Source organism: Bubalus kerabau, chromosome 4 (genome assembly GCF_029407905.1).
Source record: "Bubalus kerabau isolate K-KA32 ecotype Philippines breed swamp buffalo chromosome 4, PCC_UOA_SB_1v2, whole genome shotgun sequence".
NCBI lineage: Eukaryota > Metazoa > Chordata > Mammalia > Artiodactyla > Bovidae > Bubalus > Bubalus kerabau.
In genome coordinates, this window is record NC_073627.1 from 28,251,562 (window position 1) to 28,273,521 (window position 21,960).

Below are 21,960 nucleotides of genomic sequence, written 5' to 3' on the forward strand. Positions count from 1 at the left end.
TTGAAAAGTGTAAGGCTGTATTTCCTCTCCTGTCTTGGATGTTTGCCTCTGAGCTCATTGAGACCCTGACAGGTGCTGACAGCCCAAAGGAGAGACTCAGTTGTATAAAGTAAACAGGATAATCAAAAAATGTGGTTAATAGAGGATGACCTCCATCTAGCGGGCTCAGCTACTCTGGGGAAATGAAGCTGACTGCTGTGAACTTAGAGGAAAGACACCGCACAAAATATCTGTTGCTGGCGCCACTAAGCGCCAGACTTAAGCGCCACCACGGAAGTAGGATGGAGGAGGCTCAGGTGGGGACCAGTGCCTTCTGTTCTTCTGCCAGAGGGTTCTGTCCCTGAAACTGTTCAACAATTTGAACCCCCTATGATTAGAAGTACAGAGCTGTTTAGAAGGACAGAGTTAAAGAGTAGGGGCTTAGTCAGTTAATATTTAATTTGAATAATACTTATTATGCTTGAACAGTCAGCAGTGCACAAAGTGAATATTTACACACAGTGTGAACACATGCTTTGCATATGCAGTAGAGGAGGCGGGGCAAATTCACAATTAACAAAGCTAAAAAAAAATCCTTGTTATAAATTACACAAAACATATAAAAATATTTCTCTGAATGCATAGATTAAGACTTTAAACTCACCTACCAGCAACTGTGCAGTCTAATCCCACTGCCATCCTCAGAGTCAGCTGACCAAGAGGACTCTATAAGAGAGACGCAGTGCAGGGCCCGTCGCTCAGTGACCTCCTCAGCCTCCATCCTCAGCCAGGAAACGCCCCGCAGCTACGCCTCTGTAGGCCACCGCCTAGCCAGGGACCTCCACTGCTTCTGAGAGTCTCTAATTGATCTGGAGGGCTGGAAGAGTACTAACTAACCCCGGTGATTTAGACACTTGAATTAATACTGAATTTATTTGTTCCAAGATAAAACTAGCCTTAATTGTATCAGTAAATTGTAACTTTTTTCAAAGGTATAGGGGAAAAAAAGGTTAGTATTTCTAGCTTCTGCCTGGTTGAAACACAAAGGAAGTTTCTTCTTTAAAGTATTTCAGAGAAAGGGAGTAGTAAGTAACCTTTTACTCTGCTAGACAAACACTGCACAAAGTGAGTAACTCACCATCAGTAATTAGTGGTTTACAATTAAGTCACTGAACAGAGTGACTCCACGTCACAAAGTTGGCCTTGAAAACACCTCAACCTCAGCTCAGCATTCAGGCAGCAGCAGGAGGCCATTATCTTAGCATGACACTCTCCTCCACTGACATCTTCTGCACCTTCTCTCTCAGTCGCAGTGTTCCAATAAAATTAACCCAGTTAGGAAGTTCAGTTTCTTTGGAAACTATAGGCACGGTGGGGAGAAAGCTTCTTAAGACAGCAGGGATGCTCTTCAACAGCTGGCTCCAAAACCCTGCTCTCCTGTTTATCTAAGTGTGCTCATTCTTATTTCTAAAGTTAAGCTATTTAGTTCAACAAGACAGTGGCTTTTCTTTTTAACATTAATGACAGTGAAGGGAGGGAAAAGAACCCTTAAATGCATTTTTTACAAAAATTCTTATGCCATGCTCAGGAGTTTAATCAGGTGTTTGTTTCCAGAACAAAGCCTGGTAGACTTACATTGACTTTGTTAAGTAGGTTAGTGGTGGTTGTGGGGGATCCCTAAGATTAAACAACTTGTTTACAAAAGCAACAGACTTCAGAGTTGTGTAAAAATCTTAATAATTTCAAAATAATCTTTATCTTTGATACAAAAATAAAGATGCTAACTCCTTTAGTTCAGTTTCCCACAATAACCTTTAAAATAGCAACAGATTCTGTCTGGAAAATTGCTTTTCATTTCTAGTGGAAAATGAAAGTGGAGAACATGGACCAGCAATGTTTGTGCTCGTCTCTTTCCGTGAAATTAAACAGAAATGCGAAGACAGAATTGCTGCAGTTTAAAAAAAGAAAAAAAAAAATAGCCGCTGCTCTTTTAGAAAGCGTCAGAGAGCCCTCTAGTGACCATGATGGGGAGTTAATGCAGAGATGACTACAAGCAATGGCTAGAGACGGAAGTCATGAGTGGTTACAATGGAAAAGGTGGGGGGCGGGGAGGCTCTTTTGGTTAACAGCGTATTTACATTAGGTAACTGTATTCTTAAATGCTTTTAACCTGAGTAACATTTATAAATATGCTATGTGAAACCTCACAGCCACAAGTCACACCAAAATTCCTGTGTCCGGCACCTGTGCTTTCCCGTTGTCCTCTCTAGTCAGTTCACATTTCGGGAGAGTCGTGAGCCTGCAACACCGCGGGAAGCGCGGCCCGGCCCTTCAGGAGCGCTGTCAACAGGCCGGAAGCAGGCTCTGCTCTCTCAGCCTCTGCCTAGACAACTCTCTCACATACACAGAAAACACGCGAAGTACAGAACCGTCGGCTTCTGCCTCTCCAGGCCACTTCTCAGCTGTTCACAGCTTCAAGCAATAGGTTTGTTGTGCACCAAGAGGCTTGGAAGAGTGGCACCGCTGCTTGGGGTCAGGGGCTTCCTACCTTGGCAGAACGATGTTAGTGTGTACTACGAAGTGGCATCAGGGCCCTCCTCGGGCATCCAAGGCGCAGATCAATGGCTTGTCCTTGGCCCGGAGGTGGCGCACCCTGTCACAATACTCAGTAATAAAAGTTCCGCTGCATTAGTAAGTCAGTTTCGAAGCTCTCCTATTGTAGCAAGGCCTTTCAGTCAGTGTGGATGCAGCATTTCTGAACAGAAAATTATTTTCACTTATCATTAAAACCAGTTCCAGCTCTTGAAAATCTTGGAGTCGAGCAACATCTTTGTCCTGAAACAAAAATAGGTTAAACAGATTAAGAGGAGCCACTTGTCTCTATGGTTCTGGCGTTCTGCATTGAAACCAGTGATAGCGTAGGAAAATCCCCAGGAGCATGAACTGGGTTAAAACACAGAAGCCCTCAAGAGCAGCTGCTGCTCCCAGACGAGCACACCATGAAGAGTAGTGCAGGGTGTCTTCCTCAGGTGCCCTGAGGAGCCAGAAGCCTGACGTTCAGGGAACCCAGAGATGTTGGGAGGATCACACACGTACCTATACAGACGTGCCCTGCAATTTAGCCTGGTTCTTATGTTGCAAAGCACAAGGCACATCTGATACACAAAGGTAATCCTTACAGATCACTACAGAGAAACAACCTAAAATAGGTACATGTGAATGGTAATTCAGAACATTCTCTCTGGTATCCCACAACTTTTAGAAACGCCAGTGTCTCCATAGGCCCAGTAGAGGAAAGAAAGCTCAATGGAAGACCACCCTTTGCTCTTTTTCTATTCTTTTCTCATTTAACTATGACTCACATACCCAAAGAGAAAGGTACATATCTTCCAAATGGAAAAATCAACCATGTAACAGACTTTCCTTACCTTTCTTACCAGAGTATTGGGTAACTTTCTGATCTTCTCCACTTGATCAGGATTAACACCCAGCTCACAGCAACTCACTCTGAGCAGCTCTTGGTAGGTGAGCTCCTGTCGGTCCAGTTCAATTTCAATGAAATCATTTTCTCTAAGAGATGGGTTCTGAATCCTCACCTTGAGTACCAGCTCTAGGGAAAAGGGGAAGAAGCGTTAATGAATCATTCTGGCGTAGTTAGCCGATGCGATTTAAAATCTTTTCCAGAAGATGGTTACTGTTAGTCACGCCCTGTGCTGAAGACCTATGCCACCCAACAAGACAACCAAGCACAATCAGTGCAGTTTGCTCAGGCTCGATTCTGGCTCTGCCAGTGCAGCTGCCTGCATTGTCCTCCTGTATCTAACACTGTGGTTCATAAAGTAAATGAACTTTTACTTTATGCAGCAGAAGGAAATAGTGGACCACCATCCCAACTGTACAGAAGGATAATTTACTTCTGCTACTGGAGCTAAGCAGGTAAAGGCTTGAGAATGGGTTTGGGTATCAAACTACACATAAGCAGGGTATGGGGAAGAGAAGAGAAAAGGCGGCATGGGAAAGATATGGTACAAGAGTTACTCTACAAAGATATAACAATTGTGGATCTAAAGATATTTATGAGATGTGAAAATCCTTGCAATAAACACAGTACAAGAGCAAAAAGATAAGCTACTAATAAAAATGAAGTCTAACTATGATTTAAATGCCTTATTTTAGTAAGGGAAGAATCTTGGCTTTGGGAGTAAACAAAGACCATTATTCGTGGGTCTGGGATCTAAACAGTCTGCCCCTAAATTCTGAGCCTGGCTGCAAAGAAGGCTCAAGCTAAGCACATGCGTGCTTTTGGTACTTCTGCTTTGCTCTTTATATGGCATCCCTGGGCCACGGTTATCAGCACCTAGAGTAACAGGTCCTCAAAAACAGAAAGAAGGCAGTTACTTATATGGAAAAAGAAAGGTAAGACTAGACTATACCCTATGGTGTCTTACTAGAACTGGAGGTATTAACATAAACTTAAGAGTGTTTAATAAATTATAAATAGATATAGCAATATAGAAAAAAGTAAATATGTGTGTGTGTTTGCTTGCCTTTTAACTTCACTAATCCTCTCAGGCCAGCGTGAAGCTTGATATCCAGGAAGTATATGTTCATTTTCTACTTTTCATCTAAAATATCAATGGAGAGTTTGTTGCTTTTGTCATAAATTGTGGGAGCTGCTTTCAACTCTCTTTTTTTGTGACCTTTTGAACCTTGAATGACTGTGGTATGAATGGGTATATCCCTCATCTATCCTGTACTAGATATGTGACTCTGGACAAATTACCTATCTCTTTGTGTCTAACTTTATCCATTTCTAAAATGTACTAATGGAAATTCTATGGTTGCCCAGTGGTTAGGACTCGTTGCTCTCACTGCCAAGGCCTAGGGCCAACCCTTGGAAGGGATGGAGCCAAAGCAAAAACAATACCCAGCTGTGGATGTGACTGGTGATAGAAGCAAGGTCCGATGCTGTAAACAGCAATATTGCCTAGGAACCTGGAATGTCAGGTCCATGAATCAAGGCAAACTGGAAGTGGTCAAACAAGAGATGGCAAGAGTGAATCTAGACATTCTAGGAATCAGCGAACTAAAATGGACTGGAATGGGTGAATTTAACTCAGATGACCATTATATCTACTACTGCGGGCAGGAATCCCTCAGAAGAAATGGAGTAGCCATCATGCTCAACAGAAGAGTCCAAAATGCAGTACTTGGATGCAATCTCAAAAACAACAGAATGATCTCTGTTCGTTTCCAAGGCAAACCATTCAATATCACAGTAATCCAAGTCTATGCCCCAACCAGTAACGTTGAAGAAGCTGAAGTTGAACGGTTCTATGAAGACCTACAAGACCTTTTAGAACTAACACCCAAAAAAGATGTCCTTTTCATTATAGGGGACTGGAATGCAAAAGTAGGAAGTCAAGAAACCCCTGGAGTAACAGGCAAATTTGGCCTTGGAATACGGAATGAAGCAGGGCAAAGACTAATAGAGTTTTGCCAAGAAAATGCACTGGTCATAGCAAACACCCTCTTCCAACAACACAAGAGAAGACTCTACACATGGACATCACCAGATGGTCAACACCGAAATCAGACTGATTATATTCTTTGCAGCCAAAGATGAAGAAGCTCTATACAGTCAACAAAAACAAGACCGGGAGCTGACTGTGGCTCAGATCATGAACTCCTTATTGCCAAATTCAGACTTAAATTGAAGAAAGTAGGGAAAACCACTAGACCATTCAGGTATGACCTAAATCAAATCCCTTATGATTATACAGTGGAAGTGAGAAATAGATTTAAGGGCCTAGATCTGATAGATAGAGTGCCTGATGAACTATGGACTGAGGTTCTTGACATTGTACAGGAAGACAGGGATCAAGACCATCCTCATGGAAAAAAAATGCAAAAAAGCAAAATGGCTGTCTGGGGAGGCCTTACAAATAGCTGTGAAAAGAAGAGAAGCGAAAAGCAAAGGAGAAAAGGAAAGATATAAGCATCTGAATGCAGAGTTCCAAAGAATAGCAAGAAGAGATAAGAAAGCCGTCCTCAGCGATCAATGCAAAGAAATAGAGGAAAACAATAGAATGGGAAAGACTAGAGATCTCTTCAAGAAAATCAGAGATACCAAGGGGAAATTTCATGCAAAGATGGGCTCGATAAAGGACAGAAATGGTTTGGACCTAACAGAAGCAGAAGAGATTAAGAAGAGGTGGCAAGAATACACAGAAGAACTGTACAAAAACGATCTTTACGACCCAGATAATCACGATGGTGTGATCGCTCACCTAGAGCCAGACATCCTGGAATGTGAAGTCAAGTGGGCCTTAGAAAGCATCACTACAAACAAAGCTAGTGGAGGTGATGGAATTCCAGTGGAGCTCTTTCAAATCCTGAAAGATGATGCTGTGAAAGTGCTGCACTCAATATGCCAGCAAATTTGGAAAACTCAGCAGTGGCCACAGGACTGGAAAAGGTCAGTTTTCATTCCAATCCCAAAGAAAGGCAATGCCAAAGAATGCTCAAACTACCGCACAATTGCACTCATCTCACATGCTAGTAAAGTAATGCTCAAAATTCTCCAAGCCAGGCTTCAGCAATATGTGAACCATGAACTTCCTGATGTTCAAGCTGGTTTTAGAAAAGGCAGAGGAACCAGAGATCAAATTGCCAACATCCGCTGGATCATGGAAAAAGCAAGAGAGTTCCAGAAAAACATCTAGTTCTGCTTCATTGACTATGCCAAAGCCTTTGACTGTGTGGATCACAATAAACTGTGGGAAATTCTTCAAGAGATGGGAATACCAGACCACCTGACCTGCCTCTTGAGAAATCTGTATGCAGGTCAGGAAGCAACAGTTCGAACTGGACATGGAACAACAGACTGGTTCCAAATAGGAAAAGGAGTACATCAAGGCTGTATATTATCACCCTGCTTATTTAACTTATATGCAGAGTACATCATGAGAAACGCTGGACTGGAAGAAACACAAGCTGGAATCAAGATTGCCGGGAGAAATATCAATAACCTCAGATATGCAGATGACACCACCCTTATGGCAGAAAGTGAAGAGGAACTCAAAAGCCTCTTGATGAAAGTGAAAGTGGAGAGTGAAAAAGCTGGCTTAAAGCTCAACATTCAGAAAACGAAGATCATGGCATCCGGTCCCATCACTCCATGGGAAATAAATGGGGAAACAGTGGAAAGAGTGTCAGATGTTATTTTTTGGGGCTCCAAAATCACTGCAGATGGTGACTGCAGCCATGAAATTAAAAGACGCTTACTCCTTGGAAGGAAAGTTATGACCAACCTAGATAGCATATTCAAAAGCAGAGACATTACTTTGCCAACAAAGGTCCATCTAGTCAAGGCTATGGTTTTTCCTGTGGTCATGTATGGATGTGAGAGTTGGACTGTGAAGAAGGCTGAGCACCGAAGAATTGATGCTTTTGAACTGTGGTGTTGGAGAAGACTCTTGAGAGTCCCTTGGACTGCAAGGACATCCAACCAGTCCATTCTGAAGATGAGCCCTGGGATTTCTTTGGAGGGACTGATGCTAAAGCTGAAACTCCAGTACTTTGGCCACCTCATGTGAAGAGTTGACTCATTGGAAAAGACTCTGATGCTGGGAGGGATTGGGGGCAAGAGGAGAAGGGGACGACGGAGGATGAGATGGCTGGATGGCATCACTGACTCGATGGACGTGAGTCTGAGTGAACTCCGGGAGTTGGTGATGGACAGGGAGGCCTGGCGTGCTGCGATTCATGGGGTCGCAAAGAGTCGGGCACGACTGAGTGACTGAACTGAACTGAACTGAAGATCCCGCAAGTCATGTGGCACAGCCAAAAAACGTAAATAAAAATAAAATGTACAAAATAATGCTCTTTTTACAAGTCTGTTGTAACAATTAAATGAGAACTCAGAATGCTCTGAAGTTATTTTACTACGTACATAAATGTTTAGTTTATAAATAAACCTTTCTGGTGAATCTTTCATTATTCAATTGTTCTTTATTGTTTGCTTGCTTTTTTCTTTCTTTTCTAATTCTGTCCTCTGAATGAGCTTAGAAGAAATGATACACTAGTAGCAATGAGCACATCTAGTGTTCACATTCTGGTTTCTGAATACCATTCTGCACCAAGAAAAACCAGGGCTCCTTGGAGAAATGCCTGATTCCAAGGCTGGGGCAGGGAAGTTGCACTAGGGAGCCTGAAACATCTTGCTGCACCACAAAGTAAGGAAATGAGCTAAGAATAACGAAGATGTCCAAGAGACACAAGAATTAGCTCCAAGGGGCTCCCTCTGGATCAGTCTGGCATAATTTTAACATCAAAATAAGGATACTAATGAATTATCATCCAATAAATAATAATCTATGCATTTTCTACTGCTGTAAATGGCGGAGAAGGGAAGGCCCTTCTTTATAGGAGAATACTGCCAATTAGAGCAGATAAAAAATGAAAGCATACTCTACAACAGGACTGGCCTGGACTCTTCAAAAATCTGAAGGCCAAAAGGATACTTAAAGATTGAGGAAATGCTCCAGATTAAAGGAGACTATTCCAACACGACAGCCTAATACGAACACAGCAAGCAGGAGTGGAGGGAGTAAAAAAAAAAAAAAAAAGACATTGCTAAATAGCTCATAAAATTTAAACATAAACTGTGGATTAAAGAATAGTATTACATCAAGCTTAAATTTTCTAAATCTGATCACTGTATTATGATTATGTAAGAGACTATCTTTGTTCTTGGGGCTTCCCAAGTGGCTCATTGGTAAAGAATCTGCCTGGCAATGAAGGAGACGCAGGTTTGATCCCTGGGTCGAGAAGATTCCCTGGAGTAGGAAATGGCAACCCACTCCAGTACTCTTGCCTGGAAAATCCCATGGACAGAGGAGTCTGGTGGGCTCAGTTCCTAGGGTCACAAAGTGTCAAACTCAACTGAGCACACATCCTTTTTCTTAGGGGAAAGAAACATGTAATAGTTCTGGGTAAAGGGGCAAAAACTAATTTGTAAATCTCATTAAGGAGAGTTCCTTTTACCAGTCTTGCAACTTTTTGTAAGGTTGTAATTATACTCAAAATTGCAGCTGAAGATGGAGAAGCTCTATACAGTCAGCAAAACAGAGACCTAGAGCTGACTGTGGCTCAGATCTTGAGCTCCTTATTGCAAAATTCAGACTTAAATTAAGTAGGGAAAGCCACTAGGCCATTCAGGTATGCTGCTGCTGTTGCTGCTAAGTCGCTTCAGTCGTGTCCGACTCTGTGCGACCCCATAGACAGCAGCCCACCAGGCTCTCCCATCCCCGGGATTCTCCAGGCAAGAACACTGGAGTGGGTTGCCATTTCCTTCTCCAATGCATGAAAGTGAAAAGTGAAAGTGAACTCGCTCAGTGTCTGACTCTTAGCGACCCCATGGACTGCAGTCTACCAGGCTCCTCCGTCCATGGGATTCTCCAGGCAAGAGTACTGGAGTCGGGTGCCATTGCCTTCTCCACATTCAGGCATGACCTAACTCAAATCTCTTATACACAGTGGAAGGACAAACAGATTCAAGGGATTAGATCTGATAGAGTGCCTGAAGAACTATGGATGGAGGTTGGTAACATTGTACAGGAGGCAGTGACCAAAACCATCCCAAAGAAAAAGAAACACAAGAAGGCAAAGTGGTTGTCTGAGGAGGCCTTACAAATAGCTGATTAAAAAATGGGAAGTGAAAAGCAAAGGAGAAAGGGAAAGATATACCCAACTGAATGCAGAGTTCCAAAGAATAACAAGGACAGATAAGAAAGCCTTCTTAAGTGAATAATGCAAAGAAACAGAAGAAAACAACAGAACAGGAAAGATTAGAAATCACCTTAAGAAAATCAGAGATACCAAGGGAACATTTCACACAAAGATGGGCACAATAAAGGACAGAAACAGTAGGGACCTAACAGAGGCAGAAGAGATTAAGAAGAGGTGGCAAAAATACACAGAAGAACTGTAGAAAAAAGGTCTTAATGACCTGGATAACCACAATGGTGTGGTCACTCACCTAGAGCCAGACATCCTGGAATGCGAAGTCAAGTGAGCCTTAGGAGCATTACTGTGAACAAAGCTAGGGAAGGTGATAGAATTCCAGTTAAGCTATTTCAAATCCTAAAAAGATGATGCTGTGAAAGTGTTGCACTCAGTATGCCAGCAAATTTGGAAAACTCAGCAGTGGCCACAGGACTGGAAAAGGCCAGTTTTTATTCCAATCTCAAAGAATGGCAATGCCAAAGAATGCTCAAACTACTGCACAATTGTGCTTATTTCACATGCTAGCAAGGTAATACTCAAAATCCTTCAAGCTAGGCTTCAACCGTACTTGAACCGAGAACTTTCAGATGTACAAGCTGGGTTTAGAAAAGGCAGAGGAACCAGAGATCAAATTGCTAACATCCACTGGATCACAGGAAAAGCAAGAGAATGCCAGAAAAACATCTACTTCTGCTTCATTGACTACACTAAAGCCTTTGACTGTGTGAATCACAATAAACTGTGGAAAATTCTTAAAGAGATGGGAATACGAGACCACCTTACCTGTCTCCTGAGAAACCTGTATACAGGATGAAGCAACAGAAGTGGTCATGGAACAATGGACTGGTTCCAAATTGGGAAAGGAGTATGTCAAGGCTCTATATTGTCACCCTGCTTATTTAACTTACATGTAGAGTACATCATGTAAAATGCTGGGCTGGATGACTCACAAGCTGGAATCAAGACCGCCAGGAGAAATATCAATAACCTCAGATATGCAGATGATACCACCCTAATAGCAGAAAGTGAAGAAGAACTAAAGAGGCTCTTGATGAAGGTGAAAGAGGAGAGTTAAAAAGCTGGCTTAAAACTCAATATTCAAAAAAAAAACCCTCAACATTCAGGACTTCCTTGGTGGTCCACTGGCTAGGACTCCAAACTCCCAGTGCAGGGGGCCTGGATTTGATCCCTGGTCACGAAACTTGATCCCACATGCCAAAACTAAAGATCCTATATGCCACAACTAAGATCCAGCACAGCCAAATACTTTTTTAAAAAAAGGAAAAAAAAAAAAAAACTCAACATTCAAAAAACAAAGATCATGGCATCCAATGCCATCACTTCATGGCAAATAGATGGGGAAGAAAGGAAACTGGCAAATTTTATTTTCTTGGGCTCCAAAATCACTGCAGACAGTGACTGCAGCCATGAAATCAAAAGATGCTTGCTCCTTGGAAGAAAAGCTATGACCAACCTAGATAACATATTAAAAAGCAGAGATGTCACTTTTCCAGTAGTCAGGTGTGGATGTGAGAGTTGGACCCTAAAGAAGGCTGAGCACCGAAGAACTGATACTTTGGAATTGTGGTGCTGTTGAAAATTCTTGAGAGTCCCTTGGACAGCAAGGAGATCAATCCAGTAAACCCTAAAGGAAATCAGTCCTGAATATTCACTGGAAAGACTGATGCTGAAGCTGAAGCTCCAATACTTTGGCCATCTGATGTGAAGAGCTGACTCACTGGAAAAGACCCTGATGCTGGGAAAGATTGAGGGCAGGTGAAGGGGGTGACAGAGGATGAGATGGTTGGATGGCATCACCAACTCAGTTGATATGAGTTTGAGCAAACTCCAAGAGCTGGTGAAGGACACGGAAGCCCTGCAGGCCTTAGATAAATCCTATCCCCACTCCTGAAAAAAATAGGAAGTAAAGAACTAGACCCCTAGACAACTTTGCCCTTTTCAGAGGCTACTTGCTGACAAGAGGTTACCTTGCATATTAAATGGAAATGCTCCAGTGAAGAAAAATGGCTGGAATGCTGGCGCTGGTCCTGCATATGTCCCATTTTGAGGCTCCAGAGACATTGGTGGCTTGGACGGGACAGTAGAGAACAGGGATCGAGTCTGACTCACTGGTGGCTGACAAACAGGCCCCGGTTTTGTGCTTTCTGGTGTTCTAAGTATGGCAGAGGGGGCAGACACATCCCCGTTCTGAACCAGTGCCAAAGAGGTGCGGTCCCGTGGAAAGGGCCCAAGCAGGGGAGGTTCCCCAGGGGGCAGCAACGGAGGCGAGCCATCTGCAGGGGGTGACGCAGGAGGTGTGGAGGGGCCCCCATTCTGCAGCTGGGCTGAATCCTCTGATGCAGGTGTATAGATAAAAGGGAAGGCTGGGTTGGCCAAATAGTTGGGAACAAAGGGCAGTTCTGACTCCTTCTTCAGCTGGGGGCGGTCATCGCTGTCACCATCATCATCTTCCACTTAAAAAGATGAAAACACAGAACACTTACATAGTCCTCTAAAAATGAGCAAATAAAGGGACTTCCCTCCTGGTCCAGTGGATAAGACTGTGCCTCCCAATGGCAAGGGGTGCAGGTTTGATCCCTGGTCAGGGACTAAGATCCCACATGCCTCTTAGCCAAAAAACCAAAACATAAAACAGAAACAATACTGTAACAAAGTCAATAAAGAGTTTAAAAGTGGGCCACATCAAAAAAAAAAAAAAAAAAAAGATTTCACACAAAAGAAATTACCAAGAGTCTCCTGTGAAAGCTAGTGTCCTTTGGTATACGGCAAATATTTTGGTCAGTGTTTACTGCAGGGTTTTTGTTACCATTTCTATCTCCTTAAAGTTTACAGATAAAAAACCCAAAACTTTATAATGTCTGCCTTTCCAGAAACAGCACGGAATAATTATTTTGGCACAGTAAGGCTATCTTGTTTCTAGAAACAGACTGGCTGTTTAGCATCAAGAATATATACAGGGGATATACATATATATTTAGATACATACATACATATATATATATATAATTATGACTGATTCACATTGTTGTTGGCACAAACCAACTCAACATCTTAAAGCTATTATCCTCCAATTAAAAAAAACCTTTTTTTAAAGAATATATACAATGATACCATAAGTCTCAGTTTGACAAAACAAGTTACCTCAGAAAGACTCACCTCCCATAATTTTCCTAATTTCTCTTCTTGATGTTAATTGGACGGGCATTTCTCCCTTTGTGGTAAGAATCTCTTTGTCAGCTCCTGATTTTAGTAAGTAAGAGACCACCTGACCGTGATTGCGCTTACACGCCCAATGTAAACAGGTCCTATGCCCCAAAAAAGAAAAAACAGAGAATGAAAAGGTGGAGAGGTGATCTGGGATTTCAAGTTCTACTCATCAATAAATAAATATATGCAAGCCTGTTAGAGTTCAGCTAGAACTAGAAAATCAGACTGGTAATTTTAACTTTTCTTTTCGGGAAGCACATGATCGAAATATTTAATATGCTTAAAATTTATTTTTAAATTTCATTTCTGATCCTTGGAAAGAGCTCATTTATCCTAGGAGCTTGATTACAACGGCTTCCAGAAGGCTGGCTGCCTGGCTGGCTAGATAACTCTAAAGATACTACTCAGGGTCCCTCATTATATTGTCCCAGTCTCTGTAAAATATACTCTTACATGGCCATATTCCTTTTAAGAGCATACCAAAACTCGCTTCATGTGCATCAAATGTCACTTGAAGATGAAATATTATCAGGCTACTAACCATCTCTCATCTGCAGCTTGCTCTGCCACTAAAATTATTACTACAGCAGATTCCTGTCTGAATCTCAGTTACTCTTTTGCTTTTTACTTTTTTTTCCTTCACACATACACAAAAGGATTTCCATTTTTATAAGTTCACTTCTCTAGTTCTCTCCAGAAGGCTACAAACATATTCTCATTTGCTTAAATACAAGGCACTACACACATACTTTTAGTTCCTAGAGCATCTGAAAAATATACATCAACGGCCAAAATTTTTGAGAACTCTTCTGAAGTATTAAGATTCATTTAAGTAAAACTAATTGTTTACTATTGTATACTTAGGAAGGAATTATGCACCGTCTAAAAGAGCTATTATTTTAACACTGCACAGAAACAGGATTAGCGTGCTGGCCAAAATTTCATCTTAACAGAGCTACTAAATTCATCCCATAGAAGGAAAAAACTTTTTCTCCCTCTGTTTTGAAATGTCCTCATTCACCAACTCTCTAATTGAACTGAGATAAGTATCTTCAGAGCTTTTAGACGAATATAAATATGGCAAAGAATAGAACATATGTTCAATAGTAGGGATTAGGTCACCCACTTGAGAAGTTTAACTGTCTAGAAAGTACATTTGGTTCCAGGAAAAAGCCGATTTGCCCTGGGTACCTCAAGATTTATGACTTACAGAAAGCCAGCTTGTCTGGCTGGCTAGGAGCAAACTCCACTGATGTTTCAGAGTGACATCTGAAACTATTATTCATTAGAATCAGATTATCAAAAAAAAGAACCAGATTATCCAGGTGCCTTTAAAATGTACTTCATCATAAAAAGAATTTCAATTTGGGGAAAATAAAAGAGTCTTGATATGGACTTCTAAAATATAAGCTCCATGAAGATAAGGAAGTATCTGCTTGAATATACAGGTACTTAATTGATATTTGCTGAATAAGTGAACCAAACAAGGTGGACACTGCTTAAAGTAGAAGGATCCTGTATATTCTTGATTCTGGGAGTGTGTTTGTGTATGGCTGTCTTGAACACTTGAAAAATGAATAATTATAATGATAAGCATTCAAAAATGAATAGAATATAATGAGAAAAATGTGTTCCTTTTTGGAAATAAAGTGTTCACTTATAAGTAGTAAATCACTTGTTCACAACAGACCTGAGAATGAAGGAAGTAATATCTGCCAGTGGATCTGAGACATTTTTGGACAAACCAACTGCTAAAGTATCACCATGTAAAGTGGGGCTAAGTCAACACAGCACATCCCTCATAGCCCTGTACCCTGAGTGATCATTTATAGTCCAGATTTGGGTGGCTCAATGGCACCCCACTCCAGTGCTTTTGTTTGGAAAATCCCATGGACGGAGGAGCCTGGTGGGCTGCAGTCCATGGGGTCGCGAAGAGTCGGACACGACTAAGCAACTTCACTTGCACTTTTCACTTTCATGCATTGGAGAAGGAAATGGCAACCCACTCCAGTGCTCTTGCCTGGAGAATCCCAGGGACGGTGGAGCCTGGTGGACTGCCGTCTATGGGGTCGCACAGAGTCGGACACGACTGAAGCGACTTAGCAGCAGCAGCAGGCAGCCATAATTAACAGGCACTATAGCCAGGCAGTATTTTCAACTTCTTCATGAGCCATTATACTTGTTTCTTAAAGCCAAGGGGTATGCATGACACCTGAATTACAACTGATGTGGGAGCTCGATCTCTGAACTTCAACTCTTAAAGCTTTAAATCTGCAGTCAGAATATCCTATCAATGCTGGGAAGAATTGATATTTCAGACCAGAAATCAGAAATAAAGACATCCTATCAGTGCTGGTAAGCATTTCAGACCAGAGGCATAAATTTCGATTATGTAGAAATTGTGGTTACTGGGCAACTAAAAATTAAAAGCAGTTAACCATTCTGCCTTTCTGTGCTACTGACTATGTTTTCTGAGGGTAACCTTTATATCCGATTACCTGGCACACTGCTTAATTAGAAAAAAGAAAAAGAAAAAAAACAAAAAAACCCAGAACTTCTCTGGTGGTTGCAGTGAATAAGAATCCTCCTATCAATGTGGGGTACTAGGGTTTGTCCCTGGTCTGGGAGGATTCCACATGCCTTGGAGCAACGAAGTCTGTGAGCCACAACTACTGAGCCCATGCTCTAGAGCCTAAAAGCCACAACTGTTGAAACCCATGCACCCTTGAGCCTGTGCTCTGCAACAGGAGAAGCCACTGCAATGAGAAGCCCTCACATTCCAACGAAAAATCAAGCAACACAAAAAAAGTTAACACAGATATAGTACTTTACATACTGGACATTGTTCTAAAAGCTTTACATGTATTAATTCATTTAGTCCTCTAAACAACCCAAGGTAAGTACTATCATCAACACTCTCTGGTGATCTAGTGGTTGGGAATCCACCTGCCAATGCAGGGAACATGGTTCGATCCCTGGTCCAGGAAGATTCCACGTTTTACAAGGCATCTACGCCCATGCGCGGCAACCTCTGAGTGTGTGCTCTGGAGCCTGAAAGCTGCAACCACTGAGCTTGAGAGCCGCGAATACTGAAGCCAACATGCTCTAGAGCCCCTGCTCTGAAACAAGAGCAGCCACGGCAATGGGAAGGCCTTGCCTGGCAACAGAGAGGAGCCCCTGCTTGCTCCAACTAGAGAAAGCTCATGTGCAGCAATGAAAACCCAACAAAGCCAAAAATAACTTAAAAACAAACAGGCAAAAGAAAATTATCCTACTTTACAGATGAGGAAACTGAGGCAGTCAGCAAATAAGTAAGACAAACAGTATGGTATACAGCAATTGCGTTATAAGGACAATAAAGTAAGGAAAGGGATTAGGGAATGCCAGAGATAGTGGAGGGGCATGGTACAACTTTAAATTAAGGACCAAGGAAAGACTCATTCAGTTCAGTTCAGTTCAGTCGCTCAGTCGTGTCCGACTCTTTGCGACCCCATGAATCGCAGCATGCCAGGCCTCCCTGTCCATCACCAACTCCTGGAGTTCACTCAGACTCACGTCCATCAAGTCAGTGATGCCATCCAGCCATCTCATCCTCTGTCGTCCCCTTCTCCTCCTGCCCCCAATCCCTCCCAGCATCAGAGTCTTTTCCAATGAGTCAACTCTTCGCATGAGGTGACCAAAGTACTGGAGTTTCAGCTTTAGCATCATTCCTTTCAAAGAAATCCCAAGACTAATCTCCTTCAGAATGGACTGGTTGGATCTCCTTGCAGTCCAAGGGACTCTCAAGAGTCTTCTCCAACATCACAGTTCAAAAGCATCAATTCTGCGCTCAGCTTTCTTCACAGTCCAGCTCTCACATCCATACATGATCACTGGGAAAACCATAGCCTTGACTAGACAGACCTTTGTTGGCAAAGTAATGTCGCTGCTTTTCAATATGCTATCTAGATTGGTCATAACTTTTCTTCCAAGACTCATTCAGGGGACGTCTAAGCTAAGACCTGAAGGAGGTGAGGGAGAAAAAGCATTTAAATGAAGGGAAGAGAAAACACAAGGGCCTTGAATGAACATTGTGCCTGGTGTTTTGTTTTACTTATTTTTGGCTGCACTGGGTCTTGGCTGCTTCACAAGGGCTTTCTCTAGTAGCAGCGAGCAGGGGCCACTCTCGAGTTGTGGTATGTTGGGCTTCTCATTTTGGTGGTTTTTCTTGTTGCAGAGCACTCACTCTAGAAAGCTCTGGCTTCGGTGGTTGGGGTACGCAGGCTCAGTAGTTGAGGCTCACGGGCTCTAGAGTTCGGGCTCAGTAGCGGTGGTGCACAGGCTTAGCTGCCCACAGCATGTGGGGTCCTCCCAGACCAGGGACTGTCCCCCACACAGGCAGGCAGATTCTCAACCACTGCACCACCAGAGCAGTCCTGTGCCTGCTGTTTTCAGGAAAAGCAAGAAAGCCAGGGGAGAGAATGAAGGGAGCAAGGGGGTAAATCGAGAGATGAGGCTTAGAAATAGAGTGAGGGCTGAGGGACAAGGATTTGAACTGTAGGACCCTGTGGGCTTTTCCTCTGTTTGAGATTGGAGCCATTAAAGGGTTTTAAGCAGAATTAAATGATCTATGTTTTAAGTCAGGATTCCTCTGGCTGCTGTGCTGAGAAAAGACGTAGGATAGGACTGATGAGGAGGCTACTGCGTTAATCCAGGTGACAGGTGGAGGCTTTGCACAAGAGGTGTAGTGGCAGAGCTAGTGAGAAGCGGTCAGATTCTAACTACATCACTGCTAGTGAAGCTGGCAGGATTAGCAGCTTGACTGAATGTGGGTTGTGAGAGAAAGACAGAAGGTTAGGAGTGCACCAAAGATTCTGGCCAGCCAGCGCAGCTCAGATGAGGACTCAAGCAGGCTGGGGACAGTTAGGGATATGAGGGAGACCAGGAACTCAACCCTGGACATGTAGAAGTCCTATTAGGTATCTTCCCCCAATTAAATCTATGAGAGCCTCTTCATAGTTCAACAATTTGTATTTTTCTGAGCATCTATTATGTGGCTAAGAAAGTATGGTTTCTAAAACTCCACATGACCACTGCAGAGGGCACGGGTTCAATCCCTGGTCAGAAATTAAGATCCCACATGCCCCGAGGTGTGGCCAGAAAAAAAGAAAATTGTGTGGGGTGGGAAGGAGGGTCCAGAGGGAGGGGACATATGTCTATCTATGGCTGATTCATGCTGATGTATGGCAGAAACCAACACAATATTGTAAAGCAATTCTTCTTCAATTAAAAAGAAATAAATTAAAAAAAAAAAAAGAAAGCATGGTTTGGAGGCAGATGCTGGGTTTCATTCCCAGCTCCATTAGTTACTGTAAATTCTTGGGGAAACTACTTATTCCGTTTTCTTATCTGTAAAACAAGAGGATAACAATAGCTCTGTCCCTGAGCCGCTGTGAATGAGATGATACACATAAATAAAACATTTGGAACCTTGTTTGCACTACAGAGCAAGCTCAGTAAACGTTACCTATTTATATTATGCTGCATTTCCTTAAATGCTCACAACTCTTCTGAAATAACTAGAAAATGAAGTGACTCTGGCAAGGTCATATTGCTAAGCAGGAATGGAGAAGAACCAGCACTAAAGACCAGGCTTCTTGTTCTACACAGCACTGACCGCCAGTGCCAAAACAACGATTCACAGCTTGTGAACCACACAGCAATGCTAGAAATCGCATACACAGAAAAGCACACACAGAATCCACACACAGAAAGCAAGCTAGTTTGTAAACACTTAAAATAAAACAAAAAAAGCAGTTTCTACTGTTTCCTGGCTTTCTGAACAGTTACCCAGGCTGTTTTCTTTGGGGTAAGTTGGTGATGAATTTGTGAGGAAGTAAGGAAACTGTGATTCTGGTCCTGGCTATTAATAGTTGTGGGACCCTATTTCCAATGTCCCCTTTAGTTTTAAACTGTATGATTCCATTTTAAAAAATAAAACATTTGCAAACTCACTTTAATTCTCAGCTAGCAAATAGCCTGGTTAAGCACTACTTGGATCAAAAAAAAAAAAATTTAAATGTGAAGAGAGCGGAATAACACCACATTCAGTAACTTAATACAAAAAAATTGACCACCGGCACTTCTTAAAACGTGACTCCTGATTTAGTTGGGGAGGAGTCAATCACTGGCAGGCATCTGAAGTCTTGGATAAAGTCTCATATATGAAACTGTTTTAAGAAAACAAAGCAAAACATTATCTAGGATTAATGAATGAGTCTTCCTGCCACAGGCAGCTGTAGGTAGCAGCAAATCACTGCTGCAGTAAGACAACAGAGAAGCAGAATAGGAATGCAAGTGATTTATTTTCCCTAGTCTTGGGAAAAGAAATCGTGCTAGTTTGTAAGATCCACGTTTGCTCAACTGTTTATGTTTTTGCTCTGCACAGACGTGTTCTTCAGAGTAATTCCAAACTCGAACTGGAGTGACCTCCAAATGAGGGTGAGAGTAATCAGCACCTTTCGAGACACGTTATGGGGGTGGGGGTGGGGTCGGCTGGGCACGGGGCGCCAGGGTACGGGTGGGCGCTGCCGGCGCAGGACCACGTGGGCCGGGATTTGGGCACGACACGCCGCAGACTCTCCGAGGCAGGGGGGCCAGTGCTAGCCTCCAGAGCGCACAACCTCGTTGGCTCTGGGTGCCGGGCCACGCCTTAGCGGGCTTCCGGGGCTGCGCTAGGCCGAGGTCGCGTCCCGGGCCGGATGCTCTGACCCTAGGCCTCCCCCGCTCCCCACTTACCAGCCGTTGACCTCATTTTGGGAGTTCACATCCACCCCGCTCTCCACCAGTTTCTGCACCTCCCGAATGTCCCCCAAGGCCGCGGCCTCCCGCAGCCTCTCCTGCTGCTCCTTCTGCTCGAGGAGAGCGCTCATCTTTCTTTGGCCCCAGGCCCCCGCCAGGGCACGCCCGCCCAGCCCTGGCCGGTCAGCGCCGCCGCCGCCGCGGGCCACTCCCCGCCATGGAGAGACCGCGCGGGGCACAGATGCCCCGCTCGCGCTGCAGCCCGTGCCGAGTCAGGGGCCTCCGTTCCCCTTTCGCGGCACGCCCGCCGCTCCCCTGCTGCTCCCGGCCCGCGGGCCTAAGCCTCCTCCCGGCCGCGCCTCCCACAGGCCGGCTCCGGGGGAACCTATTCAGAGTGACAACCCTGACCCAGATATTTTCCGTTCCGACCCTCCGCGCGCGCGAGCGCTGGCTGTTTATGTAACTGCTGCACAATATTATCTGCCGTGATTCACCAACTATTTTTAGACCTCCCCACCCCGCAGCTTCCAGAGAGGAGGACAGACACGAGGGAAGGGAAGAATGCGTATTTGAGAGCCAGGAAAGCCTAATCCTCTGGAGCAGGCTGTTTACCACGCATCGAAAATAATTGGTTTAAGAAAACAGACAAAAATAATAGTAATAATTGGTTTTGTTTTTTTCCCGTTTGTTTGGCTCTTTTGCCTTATCTGAATCAACTCTTGCCTAGCAGGGTGGGGAAATGGGCTGAAAACGATCCCACTATTATATACCCATTATTTCAGAAATAGAATACACCGTTCTTTCTTTTGACACTGCTTGGGACCATTCAGTTCGATTATTTACTTCAACTGTTGTTGTCTTACATTTTAGAGATTTCTTCTAATTCGGCTTTCAGGAAAAATATTTATATTGTGCTCAGAGTCTATAAACTGATTCATTACTGCTTTTAAATCATAATTAATTACTCTTCGTGAAGGCCATGTAAGGAAAAAAGAAAAGAACACCAAAGAGGCTTTCAAGTTATCCCAGTCTTTAATATCAGGAGCTAGGGAGAGACGTGGTCCAAGTATAAACAGCATTCTTCCTGACTCTCTGCCTAATCAATCTAATGAGGCTCAGAGCCTGGGCTGGCACTGCTTTACTACACAGTAGGAGAAAAAGAAGAGTATTGTTTTGCTGAGCCCAGGTTCCTGGGCGAGATCTTCCAATGTGGCACAGGATGGAAGCTTGCAGATGGGGTTGGAAGGATTAAGGAGTAACCCTGAGGTGGGGAGGAGGAAGGCCTGAACACAAGAGATAAAATAGGAAATGACAAATTTAGGCATGGAGTTTTCATTTCCCTCTCTTGGGGCAGCCCAGGGTTTGCACAGCAAGCACTTTTCTTGCTGTGCCTGCGTGCTCAGTCACTTAGCAACCCCATGAACTGTAGCTGGCCAGACTCCCTGTCCATGGAATTTTCCAGGCAAGAATACTAGAGTGGGTTGCCATTCCTACTCCAGGGGATGCATCTCCTGCATTGGCAGTCAGGATTCTTTATCACTGAGCCACCTGGGATGCCCTTTTTTCTTGCTACTGTTTTATGAGAAACTCATGCCTGTTTATTATGTTACAGAGATTCACACGGTACACAGTGCACACCAGGAGGTGCTGAATATAAACCGACTGCATGCTTACATTGACCTCAGAGTGAACTGGAACTCTGCTTGAGTTACATTTTCACTTGTCCCCCAATACAAACTTTCATTCTCAGCATGGTACTCCAACTGAAACTGATGTGCAGAGTAATCCTGGAATTGGGCCCTTCAGCACAGTTCAAGTGACAGGGGAGTAGATAGTAGCCTCTTTTTTTTTTTTTTTTTAAATAGCAGTTCAAAAAGCTTGGTAGTGAGTGCACATCAAAATCTGTGAGTTCTCTTTGTAAGGATTTATTTGTTAAATTACCCATGTGCCTTACAATAACTATCGAATCAACGAACATAAATATTTTCTTAAAAACCTCTGGTGCCTGCATGCTAAGTCACTTCAGTTGTGTCCAACTCTTTGCGACCCTACCCACTGTAGCCCACCAGGGTCCTCTGTCCATGGGATTCTCCAGACAAGAATACTGGGGTGGGTTGCCATGCCCTCCTCCAGGGGATCTTCCCGACCCAGGGATCAAACCCACGTCTCTTCCATCTCCTGCAT

At 43.4% G+C, this 21,960-nt stretch overlaps 1 protein-coding gene across 1 annotated transcript; it reads right to left on the reverse strand.

The window, feature by feature from the left end:
* Nucleotides 1–413: 413 nt before the first annotated feature.
* ANKRD40 (ankyrin repeat domain 40) lies at nt 414–20,177 on the reverse strand. Its single transcript, XM_055576205.1, has 5 exons — nt 19,774–20,177; nt 12,946–13,094; nt 11,757–12,242; nt 3,408–3,589; nt 414–2,814 (listed from the first exon to the last, which is right to left on the reverse strand). The coding sequence occupies exons 1-5, from the start codon at nt 19,905–19,907 to the stop codon at nt 2,668–2,670; spliced, it is 1,098 nt and encodes a 365-aa protein (XP_055432180.1). The 5' UTR covers nt 19,908–20,177; the 3' UTR covers nt 414–2,667.
* Between the last annotated feature and the right edge of the window lie 1,783 nt (nt 20,178–21,960).